General features: G+C 38.8%; 2 protein-coding genes across 3 annotated transcripts in view; both read left to right on the forward strand.

Annotated features, from left to right (window-relative positions):
* LOC114548288 (zinc finger protein 385B) overlaps window positions 1-5,138 on the forward strand; it is a 78,366-nt gene extending 73,228 nt beyond the window's left edge. For both annotated transcript variants that reach the window (XM_028568139.1, XM_028568141.1), the window contains exons 8-9: window positions 10-108; window positions 3,770-5,138. In XM_028568139.1, the coding sequence (XP_028423940.1) occupies window positions 10-108; window positions 3,770-4,000 (330 nt within the window). In that variant the 3' untranslated portion in view covers window positions 4,001-5,138. The remainder of the gene's footprint in view (window positions 1-9; window positions 109-3,769) is intronic.
* Window positions 5,139-6,536: 1,398 nt separating this feature from the next.
* LOC114547892 (dnaJ homolog subfamily C member 7) lies at window positions 6,537-15,552 on the forward strand. The gene is made up of 14 exons (XM_028567412.1): window positions 6,537-6,646; window positions 10,105-10,193; window positions 10,389-10,513; window positions 10,646-10,759; window positions 10,932-11,006; window positions 11,405-11,523; window positions 11,708-11,861; window positions 12,187-12,351; window positions 12,500-12,591; window positions 12,683-12,756; window positions 12,847-12,993; window positions 13,088-13,243; window positions 14,629-14,712; window positions 14,831-15,552. Exons 1-14 carry the CDS (start codon window positions 6,576-6,578, stop codon window positions 14,866-14,868), a joined length of 1,503 nt encoding a protein of 500 aa, XP_028423213.1. The 5' UTR covers window positions 6,537-6,575; the 3' UTR covers window positions 14,869-15,552.
* The last annotated feature ends 397 nt before the right edge of the window (window positions 15,553-15,949 follow it).

The following is a 15,949-nucleotide window of genomic DNA, read 5'->3' on the forward strand; positions in this document are numbered from 1 at the left end:
CTCTTTTAGCACATGAGCAGCAGGAGACACAAAGAGCGTTTGGCTGGGAAGCCTGTCAAGGCCAAGTTCACCCCCTATAATAAACTACAGCCCAGTGCTATCTTAGCGGTGGGTTGTCTCTCTTTTACACACACACACACACACACACACACACACACACACACACACACACACACACACACATAGAGGGGGGGAGAGAGTATGCAAGTATGCTATGGCTGGTGGTTGATACAAATAATATACAGTACAGGCCAAAGGTTTGGACACACCTTCTCATTCAATGCATTTCCTTTATTTTCATGACTATTTACATTGTAGATTCTCACTGAAGGCATCAAAACTATGAATGAACACATGTGGAATTATGTACTTAACAAAAAAGTGTGAAATAACTGAAAACATGTCTTATATTCTAGTTTCTTCAAAGTAGCCACCCTTTGCTTTGATTACTGCTTTGCACACTCTTGGCCTTCTCTTGATGAGCTTCAAGAGGTAGTCACCTGAAATGGTTTTCCAACAGTCTTGAAGGAGTTCCCAGAGATGCTCAGCACTTGTTGGCCCTTTTGCCTTCACTCTGCGGTCCAGCTCACCCCAAACCATCTCGATTGGGTTCAGGTCTGGTGACTGTGGAGGCCAGGTCATATGGCGCAGCACTCCATCACTCTCCTTCTTGGTCAAATAGCCCTTACACAGTCTGGAGGTGTGTTTGGGGTCATTGTCCTGTTGAAAAATAAATGATTGTCCAACTAAACGCAAACCGGATGGGTTGGCATGTCGCTGCAGGATGCTATGGTAGCCATGCTGGTTCAATATGCCTTCAATTTTGAATAAATCCCCAACAGTGTCACCAGCAAAGCACCCCCACACCATCACACCTCCTCCTCCATGCTTTACGGTGGGAACCAGGCATGTAGTATCCATCCGTTCACCTTTTCTTTGTTGCACAAGGACATGGCAGTTGGAACCAAAGATCTCAAATTTGGACTCATCAGACCAAAGCAAAGATTTCCACTGGTCTAATGTCCATTCCTTGTGTTTCTTGGCCCAAACAAATCTCTTCTGCTTGTTGCCTCTCCTTAGCAGTGGTTTCCTAGCAGCTATTTGACCATGAAGGCCTGATTCACGCAGTCTCCTCTTAACAGTTGTTCTAGAGATGTGTCTGCTGCTAGAACTCTGTGTGGCATTCATCTGGTCTCTAATCTGAGCTGCTGTTAACTTGCGATTTCTGAGGCTGGTGACTCAGATGAACTTATCCTCAGCAGCAGAGGTGACTCTTGGTCTTCCTTTCCTGAGGCGGTCCTCATGTGAGCCAGTTTCGTTGTAGCACTTGATGGTTTTTGCGACTGCACTTGGGGACACATTCAAAGTTTTCACAATTTTCCGGACTGACTGACCTTCATTTGTTAAAGTAATGATGGCCACTCGTTTCTCTTTACTTAGCGGATTGGTTCTTGCCATAATATGAATTTTAACAGTTGTCCAATAGGGCTGTCGGCTGTGTATCAACCTGACTTCTGCACAACACAACTGATGGTCCCAACCCCATTAATAAGGGAAATAATTCCACTAATTAACCCTGACAAGGCACACCTGTGAAGTGAAAACCATTTCAGGTGACTCAGGCACGGCGCCAGGATTCCAGTTTTGGATGGGCCAGACCAATTGTGGGTGGGCCTTAAATTAAAAACGTTATCAAATCCCTGTTTAACCTAATAAAAATGACTGGCTAATATACTGTTATATTATATATATTATATGTGCTTACATAATAAAGACTGTAATAGCTTGATGCTATTTATATGTTGTTGCATTGTTGCATCGGTGCAAAGGACAGACCTATCCGCGATCGCTCTCCTTGGTTCTGCCCAAAAGAAGAGCGCTTTGGACTCTCCATTACGCACCATACCTGGCTGTGCTATAGCGCATCTCTCCTAACCTAAGGCCTATAGACTGTAAAAGTGGTCAGGAATCTAATATTTCCCCAAAACATAGTTTAGTTCTGCTCGTATAACATGAGGCAGAATATTTCACAATTCTTTTCAACTGTTTTAAGTTTTCAACAATATACAAATCAACAACACTGCCCGACAGTTTCAATCAATACTCGGCCACAGAACGTGTTCATTGACAACGTCAACTGTCATGTAAAACAAGACTCAAGTTATTTCCTTACTTTAGTGTGATGATTCATGTTAAAAACATGTTTAACAAAAATAAATAAATCGCATTAATAGCCCTAAACCATTATTGGCCATAACAAGAGAAAACCATGACGGAAAAAACAACTTGACAACAGTAACAAGCTGTTATAGAAATAGAACTGCGCCTGCAGCTTCTGTAGCGGGTTATGAATTGATTATTTTAATCCATATATGTCATATAACGACATAATACAATACAGGCAGAGTAGCCACATACCTTACTGTTATCCTCTGGCGGTCCTACACAATTAAACTCAGCAGAAGAAGTGACCGGATACTTTAGCACTGGTTGAGTTGCGGGCTCATCCTCGGAAGACCGATCCACAGGGCTATATCCATAGGGGCTATATCATCCACTCGCGAGGCAGAGGCAAAGGCTATAGCACCCTAGCCGCGCTAGCCGCGTTAGCATCCTGCAGTGTCCGAGACAAAGATGTGCTAGGCGTTGTGGATCTCAGCTCTCCTTCATCTCCTGGTTGTAGCGATGACTCTGAGACCGTTCGTGCACGTTTAAGGTACCTAAACAACGGCTGTTGCAACCTTGTCCTTTACTGGAAATGATTTTCACACTCTCAGATCACTGGGAGCTAGCCTAGCATACAGACAAGCTATATCCGATCCGAACCTCACTGTCTGCTGAACTTGGGCAGAAACATAAAAATAGACATGACCAGTTTTTTTAAATTGTTTTTGAAAACTAAACATTTAGACAATTTTACCACAAATTATGAGATTATTTTCCAATTTTTAATAATTCTTCACCAAATTATAATATATTAATTAATTAATGTTTTTTGAGGAAATGTTTTGGGTGGGCCTGTTGAAAAGTGGGTGGGCCTAGGCCCGTCAGGCCCACCCATAACGCCGTGCCTGAGGTGACTACCTCATGAAGCTCATTGAGAGAACCCAAAGGGTTTGCAGCGCTATCAAAAAAGCAAAGGGTGGCTACTTTGAGGAATCTAAAATATAAGACATGTTTTCAGTTATTTCACACTTTTTTGTTAAGTACATAATTCCATATGTGTTCATTCATAGTTTTGATGCCTTCAGTGAGAATCTACAATGTAAATAGTCACAAAGATAAAGAAAACGCATTGAATGAGAATGTGTGTCCAAACTTTTGGCCTGTACTGTATATAAGTATATATATATATATATATATATATATATATATATATATATATATATATATATATATATAAATTACTACTACCACCACTTTGATCTAGACTGAAATATCCTAATTTTTGACATTCTTGGTTCCCAGATGTTTAACCCTAATGACTTTGGTGATCTTCTGACTTTTTATCTGGCACCATCATCAAGCCAACATTTTAATTTGTCCTATACATTGGTTTATGACCAAATCTAAATGCCTGCAAAACTAGTGACATTCCTATGTAATTTAGCTGTACTTTACATTTAGTGCTAATTAGCAAATTCTAGTAGCATGCTGATTTCATAATTTAGCTCAAAGCACCACTGTGTCTAAGTACTGCTTCACAGAGCTGCTAGATTGGCTTTAGACTCTTGTTTAGAATAAATATGTCTCTTGTCTTTGGTTTCAGACTAAACTGGCCCTGCACAAGCAGCTATCTAAGGCCCTGCCGGCAGGGTTCCTGACCAGCCCCCTCAATCAAGCTGCCTTGTGCACCATGGCATCTGGACCCTTGGCACTACGGCTGCCGCCGGGTCCCACAGCCTTCATCCATGGTCCCCTGATCAGCCCCACACTCTTCAGGCCTGCCCCAGGACCTATGAGGGCTACACATGCTCCTATTATCTTCTCTCCTTATTAGCAATGAGCCAGGCTAGGCTGGAGGACTTACAGTAGAGTGGACATAAACTAGCCAAAGCTGGACTAGCAGAAAAGTTTAGCTTGGTCAGTAAGGACAAAGCACGGGACCCCCTGAAGGACATTAGGACACTATGCAGCGACCACGATGGCAGCATATAAACATGTCAAATTTGGCAGTTTCAAGTCGTAACAACAGTATGCACAATCCCCTGGTGTACTCTAGATTGAGATTTCAGTGCTGACTGACCAGTGTCTTCACCCCTTTAAAAATGGAAGGACCATCGCTCAGCTGTTTCCCCTCAACAAACTGTTGAGTGCATGTTACCTGGGTCTGGACCCCTCTGGAAGCCATAATGACAAGCATCTTTTAGTTTTATTTAAAAGACAATTATATAATACACTATGGGTGTGTAAATGTTACTAAGTGTTTGTTGCCAAAATGCTTTCAATTTCAGATTTTTCTAGTTGTACTCTGGGAGAACAAGTACAATACTTAATTCCTGCTTCAGTCTTTATAACCAAGATCAAGAAAGTCCAGATTGTGTTAATCTCCCATGAAAGTGGCTATTTTCATATATAACCGCCCTCCACCAATGAAAAGACAAAGGAGACCCATAACTTTGGATTGCTAAGGATAGTTTATCTCATCAAATGTATATCTTTACAACCGTTGTCTTATGTGGATGCATTTTCGTTAAATAATTTATTTAAGATAAATACATACATTCATTTTTCTCTACATTCATTTCTCTGTGTATGTGTTTCTCTTTTGCTCTCTGTGTTATGAAGTGACAATCAATCACCATCCTGATATGATGCCAAGAATACTCGCCATATGGAGACAGACTACAGCTAATGCATACAGTGTGATAGTTTCATTTAAAGTTATAAAATTGAAAACTTGTGTTGATAAATAAGTTTGTGGAAGATGAAGAGACAGGCTGATGTGTGCTGTTCCCCGAAATTATATATTATGATTTATCCACAAGTATTTAAATGTATTTGACGTCTTTATTCAATTTTTTTCATATAGCTTAATAAAAAAAAACTTTCTTTCACTTTAGAAAACCACTCCGACCTGATAGTGCTGAATCATCCTAAGCAATATGTATTTTTGAAGTGTCACCTGGTAAAATTAATGACTAACTGTAACTGCATCAATTGCAATAATGTAAATGATTATGTGCTGAAAATGTCAATACTGTATTCTATATGAACATATAAATAGTACTGTTTTTACAAAGTTGTGGTAGTTTCTTCATATGCAAATATAAGTTTCTTTCAGCTTTCATTACGGAGAATATAGACCTAATTCATGTATGAATATCGACAAGAACACTTAAAGGTCCTTGATCAAGGCTCACAGTCAGTAATAACTTGTATTGTCAGTTTGGCACTGTTCTTATTTCAGATCACTATGCAGATCAAGATAGGTATGCTTGGACTACACCCAACTTCGAACTCGGTTTTAATTTTGATCTCAACAACACACCACCTGTAAAGATTTGTGACGACCTGTGCCATTGCTCAGATCACTTGCATCTTTAAACTCCATAACAGACAACTCGGACAGGCAGACATAAACACCATGCAAAGTACTTAAAACCTCTTCTGTGGTAGTTCCTACTGCAGTAGCCGACACACAAGCATGCACACAGAGTCACAAGGTGAAAAACAATACCAGCATTGCTGTTGTGGCTGGTAACAAAGTCATTGTTGATGTATCCCCACCATACTTTATGATACTCTAGTGCCCTCTAGTGGTATTTTGTACATAATAGATAGGATAACCATGGAGATGTCAGTGCTATTTCCTGCAATAGCCATTTGTATCTATCTAACAAACAGCAAATTGTGAAAAGGAGTAGTTACCATCAACATCTAAATCTCTTTATTATTGATACACTAACCCAAGTTAAAATCATGTTTAGTCACTTTTGGATAGATAATGTGTTTTTGCATCTCGACAAAGACAATTGTGATATACTGCCTTCTTTGACTGATGTTCAATTGTAGCATATTTGTAGGAGATTAACTGTAAATAAAAACGTGTAAATGTTTGTTTTTTTAACGAAAAACATGCTAAGGAGTTAGAAGTGTTTTTTTCAGCTCTTGATATGGAGAATGTCTAATATACACAAATAGCCACAGCATGTCCAACTGTTCATTTGTGAATCATCCAGTAAATCCTTGTGATATGAGCCTGATCATTAGTTGATTGAAAAATGATTACAAGTAGAAGCTTATGGGGTAATTTAAAATGAAGTTAAATGTTTCAAAGACTCAGGCGAGGTTTGAAGCTGGTTAAAACCGCAGTACATTTCTGTTTTATTTATTTTTTATTCATTTTTTGTAACATTTATTTTGAAAAGCTAGCTAATGTATGTACGTTTTAAAGCCAGAAAATTATGCATCCCACACAAGTCCTGCTTTGAGAAAGTTATATTAAAACATGTAATATTTTGATGCAACGTTTACTTTTTTTCATCTATGGTTCTCAAGACCTCAAAAAAAAGAGGAAGAAAAAAAAAGGCCCCGGAAATGACGTTGGTTCGTGTTCGTTCTTTCTAGAAAAAATGGCAGCTGTTGACATCGACGTGCCGGTGGACACAGAACCTCAAATCCACAATCCAGAGGACATGGATCGGTAAAAATATATATAATTGTCCGCTGTGTTTTGTTGTGCTGCGTGTATAATATGAAAATAACCGGGGATTCACTGACTGAACTCAACCGTCGTTACCTGACAAGCCTCGGGAACAACAGCGCGATCAGCCTGGAGACAAGCTAACCAGGCTAACGTTACCTATCCGTCCGGGGAAAACGGAACATTTAGCGAAATCTTAGATTTGATTAGTAGGTGTTGGCGTTATCATAGTTTCGACAGTTCAAATTAGACCACAATTTGTGGATTCTTCAAATTGACTTTGCTTCGCAACTTATTCGTCAAGAAAACCTAACGTTAGCTAAGATAATTAGCGTGTCTTGGCACATGCTCCTCAGCTAACGTTACAGCTATATTGTATTTTGAGACTTTTTGGGTCAATAGACTTGCTTGTACGGAGAATAAAGCATCACTACAGTCTGTTTCTGGACCGTAAGGTAGCAGTCCGTTTTCAAGAAAGTTCCACAAGAGGCTCAAACCATCACCATCAGGGTTACCGTAATTCCCTAAGTAAACTTTCAAAACTTACCGAAACATTTTAAACTGTCTCAATTATTATAATATTCAGGGTTGTGATGCGACAGTCTTCAATAGTTAAAGGTCCCATGTTATGCTCATATGACCCTCATCAGGGTCATACTTGTATTTTGGTTTTCTTCTATAACATGTTTACATGCTTTAATGTTAAAAAAACCACATTTTTGATTGGTCAACGTTTACCGTCTTCCACATCTGCACCGTAATTGCAGCTGGGGAATGACTGTGATGGCACTGTAGTGGCACTTTCTACCTATATAATAAAACAAAAAAAGATATAGTGTGTGTTGTGGTATCACAACTGTACAGAAGTCCTGACAGATTGTTTAAAAGCACAGTTTCTTAATAAGGGCTGTGTGCATTTCTCTGTGGATTGAGCGTTTTAATACTGTAGAAGTACTTATATAGCACCTCGACCTGCTTTATAATCAAATAATCAAAAACATAATGGAAGTCTCACTTTTTACAATATGGGACCTTTTAAAGCAAACCAAAAATGTACCTCTCTGGTAGGCAATCAAACACTCAGAATTAAATGCAAAATGTAACATTACTGTCAATGTGATCTGTGCAAAATTTGAAGCAACACATGTTCTAATAAAAGAGTGTTAAATGTTACACATGTATAAAATGTTAACATGTATAATGTGTCTACAAAACAATTATTAATGAATATTAGGTAGTATTTACTGGGCTTAGAATATGCCACATATGAAAGATAAAATATAGCAATCAGTACATTGTATGAGTGATTTTTCCAGTTGTTTGAGATGTAATAATACAAAGTACCATAATAAGTAAATTGGCAATGTCTCAAACTGTTAGTGCTATATTTGCAGATAGAGAGATGTACACAATAGCAATAGAGAGCCGAAGTCCCGCCCCTTCTGGTGGACCTCATGGGACCTAAACTCGGAAAAAATATGAACGGTAGTGAACGGCGAGAAGCAAATAATTTTTTGATCCCGTTTGAATTGAGCCATGGATTACAAATATGATGTTCGTCAATTTAAAAGATAATTTTTCAACCGAAGAAAGTCTTAGTTACCCGTAGGTTTGTCATAGTACCACTTAGTTTTGTGTGAAACCACTCCGTGGACTACATCCCCGTTTCACACAATCTACCTCACCTAGCTTGATGCTTGGTTTGCTTGCTAGCTAGCTAGCTTAGCTCTGTTCCACAACACATGTAACGTTATCTTACCTGCTGGGTTTTATCCAGTGAAGTGTTTTCAGCAGATAAGCAAAAGAACAAGTGAGATCCTCTGCTCATTAGAGTAACGTTACATCCCCGGTACGATACACAGACATTGTAGCTTCAGCCAGACGTCATCCATGAAGTTTGTAGTCTTTCTAATTACGTATTTTCACAGTCTTATACTTCACAGTTTAACAATAAACTGAGACTTTCTTCGGTTGAAAAATAATGTTTTAAATTGACGAACATCATATTTGTAATCCATGGCTCAATTCAAACGGGATAAAAAAATAATTATTATCTCTCCATTGGCCCTTGTCCATATTTTTTTAAAAGATAGGTCCCATGGACCGGAAGTAGAAGGGCGTGACTTCGGCTCTCTATATGTTCTACTGTTAATTTAGTTATTTCAAAGATTTGCATTGCTGCAATGTTTGTACAAAACAAAATGCTGCTGTTATATAAAGGAAATATAAACAATAGAACATTGTTGTACAGTGTTCTAGTCATCTTAAGCTAAAACCTACTTATCTTCTAATTCCTGTGCCAGCATGCTATTCAGAATTATGACAATGTTATGTATTAAAATGATGTTATTGTCTCAAACAAAGTTTATACACACTAAGGGTGAATGTGCTTGTTATCTGCCATGGCAAAAGCATGTGAAAACGAACAAGTCATGCTAAGAAATCTTTGCTTTTTCCCATTTCTTGACTTTTTTTTTAGACTAACCGCTGAATTCGATCTATCAGAATGCATTTTTCAAAACAAAACAAAATCTGCACCCAACCTTAGTTAAAGTTTTTTTTTGGCTGATTGAACACACTCACTGTTATGTCACTGACTGAGTTGCGGCCTAAATAGCAACACTTTTAAATGCTTCATCCCACAGTGAGCAGCACAGCATTTTTTTCCGTATGTGAATCAGTGTTGATTTGCCCTTTAACATTTGGCACTTTTTGAAAGGTCTGCAGCAGGTGAATTTCACTGCTATGTTTAGTACTACAGCTATCAGGACTGTACAGTATGTGCTATGCTCTGCTGTCCCAGTTCCAAGTGTAACACACCACACTCCAGTCCTTTCAGGCTCTGCCTCATTTGCAAGAAATTCTCTTAAGGATACAAATGAGTATGAGCAAACCATTTGTTCATAAAAATCGGTCCGTTCGGTTTGATTGGTGGACGTTTTTAAAGGATTACAGCAGCTACAGATGACAGATCTTTTTCACTCCATTTTCAAAGCCCATACGTTATTGATTGCTGTCGGTGTGTAAAGACCATTTAAAAAAATATATTAAAAAGTGTACATACTGTATATTGGAAAATATTAACAACCGTGCCTTTAATTGGTTGTAGGGCTAAACAATTTGGAAAATATATCTCATTGCAATTATTTCAACTAATATTGTAATATGAATCACAATATTGGAGGGAATGATCATTTTTGCATCATTGATTGATCTGTACCAAACAAAGATTTTTCCTTAAGTCTGTAGTAGGGCTGCACAGTAAATCAAACTTGCGTAATGAAGACATTGTGAAGAGACACTTTTTTTTTTTAGTTAACTGAAAGAGATTATCAGTAGAAAACTGCACTTTTTTAAGGTGCCTTTTGTCTCCAGTTTAATTTCAATAAAATTCAGAACAGTTTGTTTTATACTGCATCAGCTAGTTACTGTCTGGTTTCTGTTTTTTCTCTTTGCAGTCAGGCTGAAGGCTTCAAAGAGCAAGGAAATGCATTCTACAGCAAGAAAGAATACTCTGAGGCTTTCAACTATTATACTAAAGCCATAGGTGACCACCAACTTCTCTTAACCCATTGACCAATCTTTGTTTATACTGTCCTGTTGAGAAATGCTGATGATTTCATCTTGTCTCACATCTACTTTAAGACTTGACTTCTGCCATTTGTATGGACATAGAGTATATTTATCTGTAATTTGTACCCGCATCTCAGTTTGCGACATTTTTTTCTTCTTTCATCTCAAGATGTAAGCCCCAAAAATGCCAGTTATTATGGCAACAGGGCAGCCACCCTCATGATGCTCTGTCGCTTTCGAGAGGCCCTAGAAGATTCCCAGCAGGCTGTGCGGCTGGATGACTGTTTCATGAAGGTCGGTTTGAACATCCTCTACATTCTCAGCTTTGCCCGCCACTAATTGTCTCAAAACCCCTTTCTGCACTTGCAGAATAGAGAGTAACATGTACAGTTGTTTACATAGTCTTGTGCCCCTCCTGTCCCACAGGGTCATCTACGTGAGGGCAAGTGCCACCTGTTGTTGGGAAATGCCATGGCGGCCAATCGCTGCTTTCAAAAGGTTTTGGAGCTTGAGCCCAGCAACAAAGAGGCCGAGCAGGAGGTGAGGATCACCTGAACTTTTCGCATTTTATTTCATGTAATTACAGTATAGGAAAGCATTGAATTGAATTGCGTACTAATTACATTCTTGGAGCTAAAGACATGCAATTCAAACCCGTCTGTTAACATTGTAAAGAAAGATTGACTGATAGGTGATTGTTGTCGTATTTTAGAATAAGACTGCAGGGACTCTACTGGAGTACGAACGAATGGCAGATTTTGGCTTTGAGAAGCGGGATTTCAGAAAGGTATTTACACCCATTTTCTTTTTTCACCTTTTTCCAAGTTATTTCTATGGTCAGTCAGCTGGAAAATATAAGAGAGCGAGAGATTTCCTCAACTAATCAAAATATGATATATCAATTAATCAAAATATGATATATCAACTAATCAAAATGATGACAGAAAAATCTGTTAAATTGTGCTTAATTTATTACACACACATGCATTTTGTCTCTCGAAATTTCTCAAAGTTACACTGAACAGCTTTTTTTTTTTTTTTTTTTTTTTTTTTTTTTTTTTTTTTTTACATTGAATAATAATAAAACAAATATTTAGCTTTTTCAAAGCTCCAAATATCTGCATTTCTTGCATGAATGAATGAAATGAATAGTGTAACAGGTGAATTGGCTCTGTTCTGATCCAGGTGGTGTACTGCATGGACCGGGCCTTAGCTGTGGCTTCTGCCTGCCACCGCTTCAAAATCCTCAAGGCCGAGTGTCTGGCTCTGCTGGGACGCTATCCCGAAGCCCAGTCTGTAGCGAGGTAGGAACAACTGGTGTTAGCTTCATGGTGTATGATTGTTTTGTTACAGTTATGCAAATCTCTCTTGGCTTCATATAAGATTTTAATATGAGTACAGGGTCTGCTTTAGTCGCTTTCCAATAAGAAGGATGGAATTGATTTGCAGATTCTCCACAGCAGATGAAAACAAAACTTTCTTTTACAGCGATATCCTGCGAATGGATTCCACGAACGCAGACGCACTCTACGTCCGAGGCCTGTGTCTTTACTACGAGGACTGCATCGATAAAGCTGTACAATTCTTCGTCCAGGCTCTGCGCATGGCACCTGACCACGAAAAGGCCCGGCTAGCCTGCAGGGTAAGATTGTCATTTTTTTATGTCGACACTGACGTATACACAAAATGCGTTTTCGTGAGGCAAAACACTGAATGTAATCAGAACTTTTGTTTGTTTAAAAGACAACTCCACAGGGCACCTTTTTAAAAAGGCTAACACAAATAGACAAAAACAAAAATCTCTTCCTACAGCTCACATACATGACAAGGCAGCTCAACACAGTAAATCCACGGTTCGAGACATGCTGAAATACAGAGAACATCTTTTAACATGGCTTAAATTTCACTTCAAGTGTGAGTAAATTGTTGTAGGAGAAACATAATGACTTGTTCTCTTTCTAAATCAGAATGCCAAAGCCTTAAAAGCCAAGAAAGAGGAGGGCAATCAAGCATTTAAGAACTGCAACTATGAAGCCGCCTACCAGCTGTATACCGAGGCCCTGACGATAGACCCCAACAACATCAAGACCAACGCTAAACTCTACTGCAACAGAGCCACGGCAGGAGCAAAGGTGAAAGGCAACAAATCAGCAAACTGCTAGTCACAGGCATTTGATCAATAATGCTGTCTGGTTATTTGTTTAAAAGTAGCAACCTTGCATAGTGCTTGGGCTCTTCTTACTCATTCATTCATACATTTACTTATTTCCTCATCAACAGCTGAAGAAACTTAATCAAGCCATTGATGACTGCACCAGCGCAATCAAACTAGATGACACTTACATCAAGGCCTACTTAAGAAGAGCTCAGTGGTATGATACACATTCAATAGGAGTACATTTTTCCTCGTGTGTGTGTGTTCCACATTGTGCAGTTTTTGAGTGACTTTGTGTAACCCCATAGTTACATGAACACGGAGCAGTATGAGGAGGCCGTACGAGACTATGAAAAAGTTTACCAGACAGAAAAAACATCAGGTAAGCTGGCGTCTTTCTACATTTTCACCCGTCTTAACTGATACACTAGCTGGTCAGGTTTTCACACACTCACACATTTTATCCCTCTAGATCACAAACATCTGCTGAAGACAGCACAGCTGGAGCTGAAGAAGAGCAAAAGGAAAGATTACTACAAGGTGCTGGGGGTCAGCAAGAACGCCACTGAGGACGAGATAAAAAAAGCCTATCGCAAACGGGCCCTTATGCACCACCCAGGTAGACCTCTTGGTCTTTGCACAGACATGCAGGTTACCAACTTTGATTACGTTTGATGATGTTTTAAAATCTTAATTGTATCATCTTCTTGCAGACCGCCACAGTGCGGCAACTCCAGAGGTGCAGAAGGAGGAGGAAAAGAAATTCAAGGAGGTGGGCGAGGCCTTCACTGTGCTCTCTGACCCAAAGAAGAAGATGCGCTACGATAGTGGACACGACTTGGAAGATGAGGGCTCCTGTGATGGCGGAGGTGACTGCTTTTAATCTTTTATTTGGCTAGATTTACATTCCGCCTGTAGGTCATTGGTGGGATGAAAGAGAACATATCAGTTTTTTTTTTATATTACTTACGGTATTTTAAAGGAATACATTTCAAACTAAAAAAAAGCACTTGAGAGTGCATACCTCTGCTAAGGCATGCTCCATCACAATGTTAATGCGGTGTAAATCTTCCCAGTCTGGAACATTGTTCTGATTATTCCAGCACCACAATAATCTATATCTATCTATCTAATAGGTCTGTCTATCTCGTTTTGTTAATGAAAGATATTTCATCTATCCGCCCCGTGATTCAAATCCGCTCCAAAACTTAATGGGTTCTTGCTTGGCCCATGCTACACCCTTCCAGCAAGTTTAATGAAAATCAGGCCAAAAGTTTTTCTGTAATCCTCCTGACAAACAATCCAACAAACAAACAAATGGGCAAACATAGCCTGCTTGGCGGATGTAAACATGGTGATATGCTTCTCTAGAGAGTTAATTATTAGGTGTTTTTAAAGATGACAAAGACCCTTAGTTGATAGACCTTGTTCACAGCAGCGCGGGCATTGCTGTTCAGAATTCGGTCTATCTTCCAAAATGTAACGCTTGTATCCAAATGAATTGTGCTTGAAGCTGCAGGCCATCCAATTATAACGATCTCATCCACATTTTTGAAATCATTTAGATACTGAGCCATTACATTGAAAATCTTTTAGATACCAGGAGCCTATGATGTACTGTAGCCATCCTAACAACACACTACCTGAACGCCTTTTTCTAGTCTCCCATTTCACTCTCAACAATGCTGTCTTCGGACAATTAGTCATGTCGTGAGATCGATAACTGTTAGCTAGCTAGCCTGTTTATGTTTCGTGTAATGTTAGCCTTAGTTATTTATTTCTTACCTTAATTTTGGTGTCTGCGTTTCAAAGCCATCTCCCGCGGTGACGTTTTTGGTGGAGCTGGTCGTTGATAGTCGTAATAGTTGACTCTGAAGAAAGCGAACGTTTTGACAACAAACTACATCAACACAACAGTATGTGGAGTTAAACTGGACGGGCCCAATAACCTCTGAATAGTTCTACTTGTTGTTAAATTGCAATGTGAGCATATTATGTCGGCAGGAATAAATCTAAATCTCCAGTAACTACAAAAGGATATATTCAATTGCAACCAAAACAGATTCACAGATTATTCACAATACATATGTACACATAATATCATAACATGCATCATAGCTTTTTTTATTTATTTTTTTATCCATAAATTAGAAGTTTTGGTGGATATTCCAACTTTTTGCTCCATTTTTTTCTTACTGAACCTCATCATCACCAGCTAATCCCGCTATATTTTTGCCTTTTGCTTTTTCTTTAGATTTTGATGCAAACAACATCTTCAGGGCCTTCTTTGGCGGCCATGGTGGAGGAGGAGGAGGATATAGTTTTGATTCCAGTCCAGGTATGTTTTTTTCTTCTTTTTTTCCAGTTTGGACAAACACTAGTTTATTGAATCATGGAAAAATCTATCAGAGAAAATGCATCATATTAACTAACTTTTGTTTGTGTGTTTTTTCAAGACTCTGGACCTGGAAATTTCTTTTTTCAATTTGGCTAAAGTAAAGGAGCATGTTGGAACATGCAGCCCCGCAGTGGACAAAATTAAAATGGACCCACAGTCATCTCCTGATGCTCATACTCCTGAGTGTCTTGCAAAATCTCCCCACTATTCTTATTCAAGAGGTTTCTCATTATTACATTCACTTCTAAATTTACTCCTCGCATTGATGCTAACAAACAGTGGGAACGATAATTCAGAGACTTAAGTTAAGAATTATCATTGTAAATAAAAAAAGGTTCTTAAGAAGTCTTATTTAAGAGGTTTGGATCAGCTGATCAGAGCATGTCCCTGTTGCCAAAATCAAAATGATATTAAATAAAATCTTGTAACACTGCCTCAACCTTCATAAAGGTGATCAGTAGGAAGAAATACATTGGAAGTGTAAACATCATGGTTGATTAGTTTTAGAAGACATAACATGGCTTACGTTTTTTAAGGTTCTCCTGGGATAGCATGTCTCTATAGCGTGTCAATGTACTGTGGAAGTTCAATGTCAAAACTGACCTCAGGACAGCCTGTTTAGGACGCCAGTCTTTTGGGAGCGTTTGTTCAGGTTTTATTGGCTCACTTGTCAGATAGAATAGACATGCAGGGTTTTTTGTTTTTTCTCCATGCTGCATTGTATATTTGATTTGAATGTAAAGCGGTTTGTGTCCATAAATCTTTTTTTCTTCAGTCTTCCCTTGGTCTATTTATATTTATTGTACTGCATATTCTAACCTGTATACAGCAGAATGCAAGTGTTCGTCTTCCTTCTTTTTTAAGAGACTCATTTGTAAACGTTTAACACATCATCTTTGCTCTCAGATTGTGCAAAGTATATTTTTTCCTGAAACAGGCTAAAATCAGAACACTTACACCTAGAGATTTTCTTCTCTTGAAAGCACCGACCAAACATCTGTCCCACTGTCCCATTCAAATTTAAGTGGTGCCTTACCTGAATTAACAAATCAGTAAGTACATCAAAAGCTGCAGAGCAAGTCGTTTACGTTTTTATGGTCTTTCACAGGACCTTTGTCATATTTGGCCAGTGAATGAAATTGAGTTTTTGCAAGTTAATTCTTCATCCGTCTAACAC

This window comes from Perca flavescens, chromosome 21 (genome assembly GCF_004354835.1).
Source record: "Perca flavescens isolate YP-PL-M2 chromosome 21, PFLA_1.0, whole genome shotgun sequence".
NCBI lineage: Eukaryota > Metazoa > Chordata > Actinopteri > Perciformes > Percidae > Perca > Perca flavescens.

Excerpts from the sequence above, each read along its gene's own strand:
- LOC114547892 (XM_028567412.1), top strand. The coding sequence starts at position 6,576 with ATGGCAGCTGTTGACATCGACGTGCCGGTGGACACAGAACCTCAAATC. Across the intron at positions 10,194-10,388 it reads CTATTATACTAAAGCCATAG|ATGTAAGCCCCAAAAATGCC; the intron begins GTGACCACCAAC and ends TTTCATCTCAAG. Across the intron at positions 13,244-14,628 it reads GGGCTCCTGTGATGGCGGAG|ATTTTGATGCAAACAACATC; the intron begins GTGACTGCTTTT and ends CTTTTTCTTTAG.